This window comes from Sciurus vulgaris (assembly GCF_902686455.1).
Source record: "Sciurus vulgaris genome assembly, chromosome: 14".
Taxonomy (NCBI): Eukaryota; Metazoa; Chordata; class Mammalia; order Rodentia; family Sciuridae; genus Sciurus; species Sciurus vulgaris.
The window spans coordinates 6,432,972-6,447,146 of record NC_136475.1 but is presented as its reverse complement, the minus strand read 5'-3'; the positions used below and the strand labels follow the sequence as shown (position 1 = coordinate 6,447,146).

Sequence of the window (14,175 nt, the reverse complement as noted above, 5' to 3'; positions counted from 1 at the left end):
CTGGTTTGTTTCCTGCTTTGACTTTTCCTCTGGTGCGTCTGCCCTCCGTCTATGTTCTGCCCAGTACACGCTGCCGTTCTCCCGGGCCCCTGGCCTGCAGGTCCTGGCTTTATCTTCCCAGCTCTGATCCTCCAGCCACACCCACCACGTCGGTCAATCCCACCCGGGATTAAGTCACTGACTGGGTTAAGACTCTCACAACCCAGCCATTTCCCCTCTGAACCTTCCTGCACTGTCACGTGTGACCTTTGGGGGACACCTCACCTCCAAACCATAACACCCAATTATCTTTACTTTTCTGTGTCAAATCTAAGAAGAGTCAATAACCAGGGCAGATTTTTTTTTTTTTTTCAGCAAGATTTATTTCAGAGCCTTTGCATCAGTGTGATCCTACTTCTTATCCATAAATATCCCTGCCCGTAATCCGGGCTTGCCTGCTTCCCGCCTCGAGGAGGGGCTTGCTGCAGGCACACCAGGCCTGACCACAGCCGCTCCCCGGGCCTGAAGACAGGCTGTCTGAGGCTCTGCCGCCTGGCCCCCCTGAATTAAATAGACCTGCCAATCCATAAATACATAAATAAGTGGTGAGTGGACGCTCGTCAGGAGCTGGGAGCAGAAGGAAGAGAGCTTTTCTTTGCACAGGACGCCAGCTCCCCTCAGGCTGGCTTTGAGGAAGCAGGAGGGGAGAGCAGCCAGCCCAGCAGAGGTTCTGAGGTGGCCCTGGGAGGGCAGGGCTGCCCCCGCTGCCACCCGCGGGTGGCAGGAGATCTCTGCAGGCCCCTGGGGAAGGCAGCTGGCTGTCTTCAGCCCAATCTTCAGCCTTGCTCAGAACCCAGCTGGGGCGGAGGCCGCGCTCCTGGCCCCCTTAGGAAGACAGGAATTCCATGGTGAAGTCCATTATGTCCTGGCCACCGCTGTTCGCCAGGAAGACGGGCATGTGCTCTGCCTGGGAGGTGCTGATGTACCAGTTGGGGAACTCAGCAGACTCAAACTCCACCTTGTCTTTGATCTCTATTTTGTTGAAGATGAATCTCGGCTCCATCTTCTTCTTTGGGTAGTGTCTGGGGTCTACACTCTGCAGCAAAAGAGAAATAAGCCCTTGGTGAGGGGTGGGACAGAGACCCTGTGGGAGAGATGACCTTGGGACCCACCAGAAAGGAGACTTGGTGAGTAGGTTGCAGGACTGGGGGCCACACTCCTGAGTTACCTTCGGGCCCAGCTTTCTATGTGGCCAATGAAAGAGCCCTTGGGCTTTTCTGAGTTCTTAAGATCAATGCTGGGGAACATGGAGGTGTGGTTTTTTTTTAAGGTGTGAATTTTTATTTTTTAAGTAAAAATTAGGTTAAAGCTTCTAGGAGTAGTTTCTAGGTACTTTTGTGGTATTTATTATTTTGTTTTTATGGTTCTAGCCAGAATGACATCAACTTGGAAATGAAGCTTTTGCTAGGAAAGCTGTGGGTGTGGGGGGTGGTTTTGGAAGCGCTGTAGAGACAGGTGCCTTCAATTGATGAGTTCCCCAAAGTGTCATCTGGGAAGCAAGAGAGACTCTAGCCATGCACAATGCTAACGCCTGATGATCTGTTGGCATGGTAACAATGGCAGGATGTGATAATGGCTGCAAAGTTAATTTTCTGTGGTGGTGGTGATGTTTGCATGCACTAAGAATCACGTTAAATTTATTTTGCATTTATGCAAAGTTGTCAAGCAGCCCAGCTCCTGGATTTTTGGGGGGATGGGTGGGAAGCAGGTGGTTGCCTGGGTCACAGGTGCTGGCTGAGGCTGCTCCAGGGGTCTGACTCACCTCCAGCTGCAGAGTGGGCTTGTCCTCCTTCTTCACGCAGGACAGGTACAGGTTCTTTCCCTTGAGGCCCAAGGCCACGGGAGTTTTGTTGTTACTCTCTGCTCCTTGCACGAAGCTCATGGAGAACACCACTGGAGAAAGGAGGGGTTCTCTCGGTCAAGGACACAGGTGTGCAGGGCAGTCACAACCCCTGCACGCCAAACCCCGGACCCGGGCAAGCTGGCACGCTCCGTGGCACGGAGGTGAGGGTCCAGGGGCCTCGACCACAGCAGGGTCCCTCGGTGGATTCAGGGACTCCCCAGGGAAGGCCTGCCGATTTTGAGAAGCTTCCTGATAATGGAATAGGGACTAGGGTGGGACGTGGCTAAGGTTTAGAGGCCGAAGGATGGAAGGAGTTGATCTCGTCACTGGCTGCTGTGTGCCCATCCTCACGAGTAGAACACCTGGATCAGGCCAGGGAGGGCAGTGGCACAGGCCTGACATCCCAGCAGCTGGGGAGGCCGAGGCAGGAGGATTGCGAAGTCAAAGCCAGCCTCGGCAACTTAGCAAGGCCCTAAGCAACTCAGTGAGAATCTGTCTCTAAGAAACATATAAAAAGGGCTGGGGATGGAGCTGAGTGGCTCAGCACCCCTGGGTTTAATCCCCGGCACCACAAAAAAAAAAAAAAAAAAAAAAGAGCAGGGAGGGGAGAGGCAGGCTCCAGAGCCCTGGCAGGGCCCCAGCCCTGGGGCAGGACGGGGAGGCGTAGCCTCGCCCGGGCTCCAGGAGAGACAGCCATCTGGGCTTCTCAGGCACAGCTCTGAATCGGAGGCCTGGCCACGGTCTCCACTCAGTTCTGGAGAGCGGGGTTCTCCTGGGGGAAGCTCTCCTGGCGGGACGCTGCCCTCCCGCATGGCAGCTGAGGGAGGCGTGCTGCCCCCTCCTGGCCAGGGTGGCGCCGTGCCAGGGGATCCCGCGTCTGGAACGTTGGCCAGTGACAGCGAGAGATACGGCTCCCCACGGGCGTCAGTGTCCCTGTTAGGACCATGTGGCGGGTGGGAAGGAAGCTGGGGCCGGGGCAGCTGGGCCTGGGGAGGCCGTCTTATCTCCTGGCGGCCTAGGTTCCGTCTCCGCGGCAGGAAAGGGAACCCGCAGGCCGTTAGCTAGCGTGTCCATCAAGTGACCCTGTGCTGCACCCTCCCCCGGGACCGGGGACAGTGGCTGGGGCAGGCGGGCCTTCCCAGGCACCCCTCCCGCGGCCGAGGAGCGGGCCCGGCCGGGAGCCAGTGCCCCAGGGCTCTTCACCATGCTCCCGCTGCCCCACCCGCTCCAGGGCTCCGCTCTGTGCAAAACGGGGAGGACGGGCAGTGGCCTGCAGGCTGGGGGTCGCCAGGGGCCCAGCTACCTTGCTGGCTGAGGTTGGGTCCGTTGAGGTGCAGGGCCTTCAGCTCGCAGGGGTCAGACAGCACCAGGCACTTCTGCTGGATGTCCCGGAGCCTGCAGTTGAGCGACCGGACGGCCGCGTCGCACACGAAGTCCTCATCGTCCCAGGGGTCACACGGGATGGGCTCTAAAGTCAGGAGCACAGGGTTTCAGGTCTGGGCTTCTTGGTTTCCCACCTCGAAAGGCTTCAGCTGGGAGGGGACGTGGGGGTCGAGTGGGGACCGGGAGGCCGGGCAGGTCTCGGCAAGTACCTTCTTCAAAGAGGAAGGACAAGCAGGTGTGCAGGTCCTGGCCCTGGAAGGCCTGGGGGCAAGAGCCCTTCTGCAGCTTCTCCACGGCCACAATGAGCGACACCGCCTGCCGGAAGCTCTTGTCGGGGTGCGGGTGCGAGATCTGCAGCTGGATGCCCTCCTCCACAGAGCCGAGCAGCAAGTCCTGCAAGTCATACTGTGGAGAGACCCAGGCAGTGGCCAGGTTAGGGCGGCCAGGCTGGCAGCTCCTGCAGGCACTGCAGAGGGCAGGAAGGGCCCCCGGAGATCACCAGGCTTCCACTGCTAGTCCCTGTGTCTCTGAAGCCCAGAGAGGTTAAGTGGCTTTCCCAAGGACACACGGCAAGAAGAATGTGGGCCTCCTGACATCCTATATGGCTGTTCTCTTAAAATAGATCCCAATTCTGCCTCATCTCTGTGGTACACGTCCCACCGCCCCATACACTAACACCCCTTGCCTGCCGCACCTTTTCCACCCCAAATGCCCTAACCCTGCCATCACAATGATGAGCACGACTTTTTCTGCTGATCTTTCTCACTCAACAGGTTCTGGATTGTTCCACACAGATCCTTCTTGGGGCTGCAAACACTGTGAGAATGGTCACTGTTTGTGGAATATGTCATCCCTTCTCTGTAATCCAGAGAAACTCTGTGTTCAGGCCTAACTGAAGTCACCCTGGGCTTGATCTTGGTTCTGAAGTTTGGGGGGCAGTGGCAGAGACCTGACAGCACAGAGGAGAGCTGAGCAGAGCAGGGGAGAAGTTCTCGGATTATGAGATTATGAGGCTGGGGGAGGCTGGGGGAGGCTGGGGGAGGCTGGGGGAGGCTGGGGAAGGCTGGGGGAGGCTGGGGGAGGCTGGCCTGAAAAAGAATAATAAAAACAAAACAAAACAACAACAACAACAAAAAAAAAAAAAAAAAAAAGGAAAGAAAGAAAGAAAGAAAAAGAGACGGTCATACTACCCAGGAAACTTATTAGGCATCTCACAAGCAAGAAGGGACACTGGGACTGGAGCAGGACCATAGGAGCGGGCGTCTGAAGAAGCACATTGCTGGGGTGAACTTCGCTACCACTGAAGCTACCCAGAACTCAGGGCTGTAGGACACCAGTGTGGCCGAGACCATCTATTCTGCAGACGAGGACCACAGGGAGAGGGTGACTTGCCCAAGACCAAACAGCAATTCTAACAGAAGTTGGGAGCTTGCTTTCAACTCCCAGCCCACCTTTTTGTTTATACCATCTATGTCTTGCTGACCTAAGTTCCACCCCAGGGAGAAAAATGGTATTCTTCCCTAACGGTGGCAGACCTGGGTTAGCTCCCAGGGCCAGTCTCTCTGGGTGACAGGGCTTGACTCAAGTGCTGAAAGTAGGCTGGGTCACATCCTGGAAGGAGGACAACCAGGCCAGGTGTGGTGGTGCACACCTGTAATCCTAGCAACTTGGGAGGCTGAGGCAGGCGGATGGCAAGTTTGAGGCCAGTCTCAGCAATTTAATGAGGCCCGGTCTCCAAGTGAAAAATAAAAAGGGATGGGCATGTGGCTTAGGGGTAAAGCACCTCTGGGTTCAATCCTCTCTGCCAAAAAGATAAAATAAAAGGAGGACCAGATCCCCCTTGAAGACTTAGCTGTCTTCCTTGTGGGAAGCAGCTGGCCGTGCTGGAGACCGTGGGGAAGTGGGAGCCCCAAGGTGGCCGGGTCAGCATGTGGGAGCCCCAAGGTGGTGGGGTCAGCCTGGGGTGCAAGTGGTGTGTGTCTCACTGGAAGAGGCAAAAGTCATCCCATCACAAAACACCCGGGGAACCAGGTGCCCAGAGCCCCTTTCTTTGAGCCCCCAGGTCCCGGGAGCGAAGCACAGACTCTCACCTTCCTGTGTTCGGGACCGTCCACCTCAAAGAATAGGCTGTTCTCGTCACTGGAATAAAAGCAGACGTGGCTTAGGGACGGCTTTCCTTGGTGCACACCCGTCCCGCACTCAAGTTGCAAATGACCTGCTCCTCAACGCTGCAGCTTTGAGCTACCTTCCTGGTGGCGTGCACAGAACTGTCTGGAAGGCGGACTCTGGGCAGTGCCAGGAGGCATCTTGCGAGCACCCAGTGGAATCTGAGACCCAGACTCTGGCCCGGAAGAGTCACCTAGAATCTGGGCGCTCCCTCCTGTGCAGCCCAAGCCTGCAAAGCGTCCCTGGTTTGTCCGCCTCCCGCCTGCCTCTGTGGGAAGCCCCTGCAGCAGCAAATCTGGCTGGTGTCAGGGTTCAAGGCTGGACTCGGAGCAGTGGGGGATTAGGTTAGCTCGTTTGCCACCGAAAGAGGCCATCTGGGGACACATCTGGTCTTGCAGCACAGACAACCCTTCACTCACGAGAGGGGAGCCCTGGTTGTGACTGGTCAGCATCCCCACTGACCTGTGGTAGGCGGCCATCTCACTGGCCAGTTCCGGTACTGCTGCCATGGCTGCTTCTGGGTCCTGTGTGAAGAAGGAAATGAGTGGCCCCTGCAGGGCCCGGCCCCGGGGCTGGCTTCAGGGTGCGTCCCTCAGCGTCCGCAGACGGGCCTGCAGGTGAACGCTCTTGGGGTGAATGAACACCTGCATCGGGGACACCCTGGGGTCCAGAGGAAGGTGCTTGCGGAATCACACCCAAACCAGCAATCTATGCTAGTGGACAGGAGCAGTCCTGCCATTGGCCTCCGAGATGTCCGCTGCCGGAGAAGCAGTACGCATCCCAGGACACTTCTGAGTCAGAGCGGTACAGTGCAAAAAGCCCGGTCCTCAGGAGAGAGGAGGATGTAGGAGGGAAGGCAGGCGAGGAGGAGGAGGAGGAGGAGGAGGAGGAGGAGGAGGAGGAGGAGGAGGAGGAGGCGGCGGCGGGAGACTCCCTTAGGTCTGGGAGCAGGCGGGCGTTGAAGCCATACCTGCACCACGAAGACTGTTTGGAGAGACTCCGATCCACCTGCCCTGCCGGAGCGCAAGGATCCTTGTTCTGTGCTGGCTGGTTTCTCCCGCGATGTTTTATAACCCTTCAAAAGCAGAAGTGAAGAGCCAAGAAATTTTCCCTTGGTTAACTGATTTCACAACCAAGTCAAAGGCCTGGGGTGGGGGAAGAGGATTGGCGGGAAATTCTCAGGGAAAGGGGCCGATACTCTGAAATTATTCCCTGATCTGTGGGAGAACCGGGGCAGCTAGCCATGACACATTGTGCGGATGGGTCATCATGCAAATCAGCATCTTTTCTCCGATGACCTCGCTGCTCCTGGTGTTGATTCTAAAATATTGGATTTTCCTGGGTGAGAAGATGTGTTGATTTGGGGTCTCTGGAACAACGTGTGGGATGTCCATGCACAAATGGGGCCCCTCACTTCCTTGCACTTAAGTTTGGGGACCTTCCCCCCTGAGGAAGTGGCAAGAGCCCTCCCCGTCTGGCTCGAGGGAGCTCTTCTCTACTCAGGTGCTCCCCATCGATCACCCCAGCCTCTGAGGCGACGCTTGGCCTTTCTTGGAGGGAACGGGGGACACAGAGTGTGAGGAGGTGGGCAGGCTCCTGAGCAGGTTGGCTGACCCAGAGACCCACCCTGAGGTGCCAGGTGCTGGCACACCAATTTCACACCGAAACCACATCAGTGCTGGGTGATCAATGAAATGATCCCAAATTATGTTTTCTATGGAAAGGTATTTGTTGAATAAATCAAGTGTCCATGATCACAGAGACTCTAAAATGTAGAGATGTTCTATGTGTAAAATGATTTTTTTGGTGAGCATATTTTTTTGGTTTCCATGGGAAGATGCAGAGGAGACTCTGTCTCTTGGTAACACCAGGCATTACCAGACTCCGTTTAACCCGGAGAAAGTGACGTGACTGCCGCCGGGGACTGCCCCAGGGTGGCTCTTCCCTGCTGGGATGAACGAGGGACAGGGTCATCCATGGTGCATGGAAACATGGATGTTGGAGCATCATTTCAGCCTCAAATTGGAATCTTGTCACAGTGGTTCCCCGGGAGGCTGTGAGGTCTTTCAGAGCCAGCGAGTGCCTGGTGTGTGAACGTGCAGTCAGGCTTGTTGCCTGAACGGGTGAGCAGGAACTGACAATGTTTTCATTCAAATAAGTGTGTGCCTACTGTGTGCAGGGCACTGTGCTGACCCTGCCTTATCCAAGGGAGTCAGCCCCTGACCGCCAGGCGAGCGTACTGGAAGTGCAGGCTCTCCTGGGGGCCAGGGTGGGCTCGGGCTTGCTCGCTGAGCGACCTTCGCTTTCCTGGTTTGGTTCCCAGTATCTTGATATCAGGAAGGCAGACAGAAGAGTCCCACCTTTGGCAATTCATGTGTTCTGCTGGAAATTGAAAAGCCACCCACTGTATCAGTGTCCTGTGAGTTTGGTAAGCAGTATGCAGTTCCCAACACGAGCCCTGATGATATTTGGTGTCTTACCCTGTGGACACCCTAGAAGCCCTGTCCGGGTGGCCTGGTGACTCCTGTCTTGCTCCCCGGGATCTGCCTGTAACTTAACCACTGTTCTCCAAATGCAATTGGAGGGACCGTCACTTCTCTGGAGGCCTTTGCACTGTGGCCAGCAGGGCCTGGTGATCTGGGGGCTGTGCAGGCTGCCCTGACAGAGAGCAGAGGACAGCCTGGCCATGCCAACGTGATGGCAAGCTGAGCCCAGGAGGAGGAAAGCCAGTGGAAGGCAGGGTACAAGGTGCCCCGTGTGGCTCTGGCTTGGGACACGGGCTGGGAAGGTTCAGCTCCTGCACTTCACCGTCCTCTGTTGCAAGATTGCAGATGCTCCCAACTGCCAGCTGGAAGGAGCCCGGATGACTGTCCAGGGGGACCCAGTGGGGCCCTGGGGGTACTGATTGCTATCTGAGCATGGACAGCAGGTGCAGAAACCAAGGTCAAGACCATGAAGTGACTTGTCCAACGTCACATTGTGGTCCAGGAGCTGCGCACAGATTATTTCTGCACCAGGGAAATTCTGGAGCCCTGGGGCAAGGCCCCTGGATGTCGTGGTTCTGCCACATCTCATCCTGGCCCTGTGGTCCAGAGGCCGAGCCTCTACCCTCCTGCAAGTCTCAGGAAGTGAAACCTCTTGTCACGTCATGCAGGCAAGTTGCACAACCCAGTGCCAAGCCCCGTCTCCAGGGAGGCAGCTCAGGCCTTGCTTCCTTCTGGTCCCCGCGAGCACAGAACATCTTCCTGCAGAGTAGCTGCAGGACGGACCGGGCATGGAGTGTGCTCTGGGTGCGGTGGCAATGTGGAGCCCAGGAAATGGGACAGGCGGAGGTGGGAGCTGGCCAGGACGTCACAGGGCTCCAGGGTCCGGGATGTGTCAGCTCTGAGTCACTCCAGCCCTTCTCAGCCTCCAGCTCCCCTCTCCCTGGGCAGGCCACCTCACCCACCCTAGGCCTGAGCTGGGGCTTCCCAGCCTGCCCCATTGGATTGCGACCATTTCAGAGAAGACAGCAGAATAGTCCCGGCTTGGCCCTTGTACATCCTGCGTGGTGTGGTGACGTCTGCTCTCTGCAGGGCCCTGCCCTCTCGTCCGCCCCTTGCTTGGAGCAGAGCTGAGCGAGGGCTGCTCACCGTTTTCCCGCTCAGCTAGTTCTTTTTTCCTTTTTGTACTGGGGGTTGAACCCAAGGGTGCTTAACCACTGAGCCACAGCCCCGGCCCATCATATGTTTATTTGGAGACAGGATCTCGCTGAGTTGCTTAGGACCTTGCTATGTTGCGGAGGCTGGCTTTGCTCTTGTGATCCTCCTGCCTCAGCCTCCCAAGCTGCTGGGGCGACAGGCGTGTGCGCCACCGTGCCTGGCCCACCCACCTCATTCCTGAGGCTGACCTCTGGTGCTGTTCTTAGGATCCTGCCATTTTCTTCCCACCATTCCTGGGGGCCCCCTGGCACCTGAGGGTATAGATGAGGCCCTGTGTGTCCACAGCCATCTCTCTGGACGCTTCTGCTTCTTTCAGTTTAAGGGATTATTTGGACTAGGGCAATATGATTTTCAATATGTTGTAAGACCATCGCCTCCAGAGGCCTTGTTCCCCCTCTGGGACCCAAAACCTCAGAAAGAGGGCAGGCGAATCCAAGGAGCATCCCACCCTCCTCCCTGGTCCAGTCCAGGGGGCCTCACGGGGCGGGCCTCGGCCTGGTTAGGTGTGAGGGCTCCAGCAGCTTTTCACAGTTGCTGGAGCTGCTGTCCCACCTCAGAGAGGCCAAAGAAACCGTTTTGTTCAGACATCTTCTCTCCACGTACTGGCTGCCTTCTCTGACATACGGCGGGTGTGCAGACAAAGGAAGGATGGAAGGCCGGGGGACACACTTCCCCTGGCTCTGGAAACGCGTTCCACGAAGGGCCAGATGGCCAGTAGTGCAGGTGCCGTGGGTTTGAAGAGCAGTCACAGGGCTCTATTGTCCAGCTGGTCACAGGAGCAGCTCCTGTCCATCTGGCACTATTGTACGTGGCCACTTTTCTTAGATACAAATTTAGAAACAAAACTTTTTTAAAAAGCTGCCCTTTATCAAGTGCTTACTAAATGTCGGGCACTTTTCCCCTCTTATTACTTAGTTAGCCTTCACAGTAAGGTTTAAGATAGCTAGGACAGGCCCATTTCACCTACCAGGAAACTGAGGCTGAGGGCAGTAACTTGCTAAGACCACACACGTGCTAAATGCTGGAACCAGATGCAAATATGGTGCGTGGAGCCCAAACCAGGAGCTTCTCTCTCCCTTTCCATTGTTCTAACACTTGCTGCCCCCACGGCCTCCTGTACTCACAGAGACCACCCTGGACGTTTCTCAGTGGCTCAGTTAAGGTCTAAACAGATGCCAAGGGCCCCGCGACTGCCCTGAGCGTCACCCGGGGCACCTTCCCAGCGAGGGTGGGCGCCTGTCCTGGACCCCGCCCCGCCTGTGCCACGCTGTGTGAATTCACTTCTTTCTCCTTCTCCCCGTAGTGCCGGTATTTCCAAATCAGAGTTACCAGCCGTCTTCCTTCCTTTTCTGACTCTTCCTCGGTCCTCCCTGCTTTCTTCCTTGGGCTAGATTTTCCTTGTTATTTTGTTCTTCCATAAAACTTGTTATAGCACTGCCGAAACCAAACGAAAGCAAACAGATAAACCCAAACAGCAGCAACGAAACGGCTTTCAGGGTTTGTATCCTTGGAGTCATATGCTTTCTTAAAAATGATGCTAAAAATACTTCCTTCTTCAATCTGTGGTAAAGTACTTCTCCCCTGAAAGAGGACTCCCTGGCCCTGAAATCCATGAAGGGATCCGGCCACTTTCTTTCTAGGACGCTTTTGATTTCACTTCTCAGCTGCTTCCTCCTTGCTGACTGGAACTGAACTTTCTCTCTTCTGGGAGAAGAGGTTCTCTGCAAAACCACTTAGGGCTTGCGGGGTGCGTTGGTCAAGTCTAGGACCCAGACTCTCCATACCTGAGCTTCCCTAATTGCTGAGCCAAGTGGAATGGGAAGTCCTACTGGGCTAGGTGTCTGGCCTTGTGGAGAAACAGAGCTCAGCGCTACAGAGAGTACCAACCTCTCCATTCCAGAGCACACCCACCTCTGGCCTGGGTTCCTCTCTTTTGCTAGAAAATCTGCCAACATGTCATAAAAATCTGTGAGACTGTCACACAGGGAATATTTTTAGGTTTTCACCGGGAATCATGTTCAGTATGATAGTTCCAGGAGAGAACTGTCAAAGTTAGTAGTGATTTAAAAAACCGCCTTCTTAGGCATTTTGCCGATCTCTGTGTTCATCTTCAAAGCTTCGAATGACATGATAAAGTAAAAAGGGGAAGTCCTACCTCCCCCACTGTCCCCCCAGTCACCACCAGCCCGGGGGCTCATGGGTCCACCGTCCACTCAGTTCTTCGAATGGTCTCTGTAAGCGCAAGAGGACGGGTGCAGACCTCCATGGATTCTGAGAAGCCTTTATTCCTTTGAGGACTCGGGACTCATTTTCTGGATGTGAAAATGGCCGTCAGTTACGGGGGGATTTTGGTTTCATGGGGTACAGTGAGGATGGCTTAGTCTTGGAAGCCGTGGATGTGCAGTTCAGGGGCTGTACAGGTGAGAACTTTAACTCAGGAGGGAGGTTGTCAAAAGGTCGAAACCCGTTGCTGTCTGGGAGACAGGAGTCCAGAGCCCAGGGACGAGTACTCAAGTCGTGGCCCTTGCTTTCCTTTCTCCGGGATCCGGTGTCTCCCTGTTTCAGTGTGGGTCGTGCCTCCTCGAGGGCTAATTTGCGATGGAGAAGGTCAAGGTTCAGAGCCCAGCCTTCTGCATCTTCCCCTTTGCTTTAGGGCCCGTGTTATTAGGAAAGGCTTGCTGGGAGGTTGATCCCTGGCTAGGTGCCCTCCCTCCTCCTGAGCTGCACCTCTCCATTTTTCTTTGGGGGGCTATCTTGCAGGGATATTATTTTCCACAACCCTTCGCTCTCTCTAGTGCTTCCTGGAAGCTGGGTCCTGTATGTTTCTCTGCATCCCTACTGCTACAGTGTGGCTCGAGTCCTCCTCCCTTGACACCCAGGGCATTTAAATCATGTGCTGATGGCCCTTTGATGGCAGGGAAACCTGTCCCTCCACTTCCCACACATCAGCCTCAGGGCCTCTTCTAAGAGCAGGTCTGGTGCCCTGAAGCCCTTGCGCAAAACCCAGCCGCTGGTGGACGCTCAGGAGCAGGCCTTGTGGAGTCCTGCTCTCCCCTCCCCTGCCCTCCCCTCTCTTATCCTCTTCTCTCTCCCCCTCCTCTGTCCTCCCTTCCTCCCTTTCTCCCCTCCCCTCCTCCCTCCCCCCTCCTCTGTCTGTCCTCCCTTCCCCTCCCTTTCCTCCCCTCTCCTCCTCCCTCTCTCCTCTCCTCCTCCCGTTCCCCTCTCCTCCTCCCTCTCCCCCTCCCTCTCCCCTCTCCTCCTCCCTCCCCTCCTCCCTCCCCCCTCCTCTCTCCTCCCTTCCCCTCCTCCCCTCTCCTCCTCCCTCCCCTCTCTCTGCAGTGCTTCAGCCTTCCCCAGCTACACAGGGTTCCCTGAATGTCGCCTTCTTCTGGCTGCCGTGCGTGGTGTGACCTGTCCTCTCCATCCCGAGTTCCTTCTCCTCCTGTCACGCAGTCCAGGGTCCTTCAGGCCTCGGCTCACCTCCATCCACCCCACCCCACACCTCTCCCAGGCCAGTGGTGATGCTCTGCCCTGTGAGTCTCTGACCTGTCTGCCCTCCCATCATTTTCCCCGCATCCAGGGCTGGGTGACCTCTCTCACTGTCACAGCACCTGGCGGCGCTCCGAGAACCCTGGTGGTCAGATAAAGCAAAGCCAGAAGTGCTGCAGACAGGGCCGCAGGCTTCCTGGACCAGCTTCCCTGGCGGGAAAGCGCCTCCTTGGACAGGAGCACCTGGTGGAGGGCAGAGGCGCCTGGGTGCAGGCCCAGCTCGGAGCTGCGGGGAGCTGCGCTCTGTCCCCACCAGGCTGCGGCCTGCCTGGAGAACCAGAGGAGAACAGGCCACAGTGTGTCACAGCATGTCCTCGACCTGCCTGGGAGGCCACCGGGGCTGGCACTCCAACTGGTGGGGTGATGTCCCCGTCCTGTGTCATCGAATACCTGTGGCAGGTAAATTTCCGAAGAGACACTCTTCCTCCTCACAGGGTTTTCCAAATTCCTCTGGGAATTCCAGAAAACCAGGAAGGCAAGGTGATGGCACGCTGGGAGGCGACACAGAAGCCTTTGTCCTATTCATCCGATCACACGGACAGGATTCACAGGATCTGGGGTGTGTGTGTGTGTGTGTGTCACAAGCGCAGGACAGGGCATGGCTGTCCTCAAGCCTGGTGTTTTTGGTGATGCCCTCTGTTTAAGAGAGACCGTGCTGAGTGATGTGGGGCAGCACAGACAGCTCCCCAGAAAGGCCAGCTGCCCGTCCTGCACGCTCTCGGAGACACCCCTGGCCAGAGTGGGCGAGAAGCCGCCTGGCTCTCAGAGCAGGCCCTGCCGGCTTACCCTCTCGCCTTCCCAGCCCAGGGCTGGCCACCCAAACACCGCGTGGGCCAGTGCGGCCAGCCGTCCCCATCAAGCCCTCATCGTTGGCCCGCACCCTCTCCTGTCCTAAGCGCCCCTTCCTGTGCGCGGAACACACCAGTCCCGCAGAGTGTCTGAGTCGAGTCTTGGGACTTTGCTGTCCTGCAGGCCGTGCTGCTTCCAGGCCGGGCACAGTCCCCTGCCTTCTCTCACTTCCATGTGGGGGTCCCTCCTGAAGTCACTTGCCCCGTCAAGACAGTGACCACCCTGGTGCAGTCCTGAGCCACGGGAGCCAAAGCCACCCAAGACCTGCTCGTCCCCCTGACCCTGTTCCCAAGGCCAGTTCATAGACAAGGGATGAGACTGGATGGAGGCCAGCGTGGGCCTCAGACTCTTCCAGCTGGAGGTCCTCTGTCCACACTGGGCTGCCAGATGCAGAGGCTCAGCGCCACACTGTGCTCCAGGGGAGCCCAGGACCCTGAGACCTCGGGGAGCTTGGCCGTCCCTACAGAACACTCCTCCTCCAGTTGCCAGAAGTTGGCCCCTGCCCGTCTTCTGACCTGGGCTGCACTGATGGGGGCTAGAGTGGAGGTGGGCATAGGGGATGAAGCCCCCCATCGTGCCTGGGAGCCTGGCCTGAGTGGAGGTTGGCACAGGGGAGGAAGCCCCCCATGGTGCCTGGGAGCCGTG

The 14,175-nt window shown here is 56.8% G+C and overlaps 1 protein-coding gene across 1 annotated transcript; it reads right to left on the bottom strand.

Annotated features, from left to right (window-relative positions):
* Positions 1-342: 342 nt before the first annotated feature.
* On the bottom strand, positions 343-6,525 carry IL1B (interleukin 1 beta). Its single transcript, XM_079110563.1, has 7 exons — positions 6,402-6,525; positions 5,894-5,955; positions 5,356-5,404; positions 3,475-3,670; positions 3,186-3,350; positions 1,802-1,932; positions 343-1,075 (listed from the first exon to the last, which is right to left on the bottom strand). Exons 2-7 carry the CDS (start codon positions 5,938-5,940, stop codon positions 866-868), a joined length of 798 nt encoding a protein of 265 aa, XP_078966689.1. The 5' UTR covers positions 5,941-5,955; positions 6,402-6,525; the 3' UTR covers positions 343-865.
* Positions 6,526-14,175: the final 7,650 nt, after the last annotated feature.

Coding starts and splice junctions, on each gene's coding strand:
- IL1B (XM_079110563.1), bottom strand. CDS start 5,940: ATGGCAGCAGTACCGGAACTGGCCAGTGAGATGGCCGCCTACCACAG. Junction 3,351..3,474: donor GTCCTTCCTCTTTGAAGAAG/GTACTTGCCGAG, acceptor TCCTGACTTTAG/AGCCCATCCCGTGTGACCCC. Junction 1,933..3,185: donor ACCCAACCTCAGCCAGCAAG/GTAGCTGGGCCC, acceptor TCCTTTCTCCAG/TGGTGTTCTCCATGAGCTTC.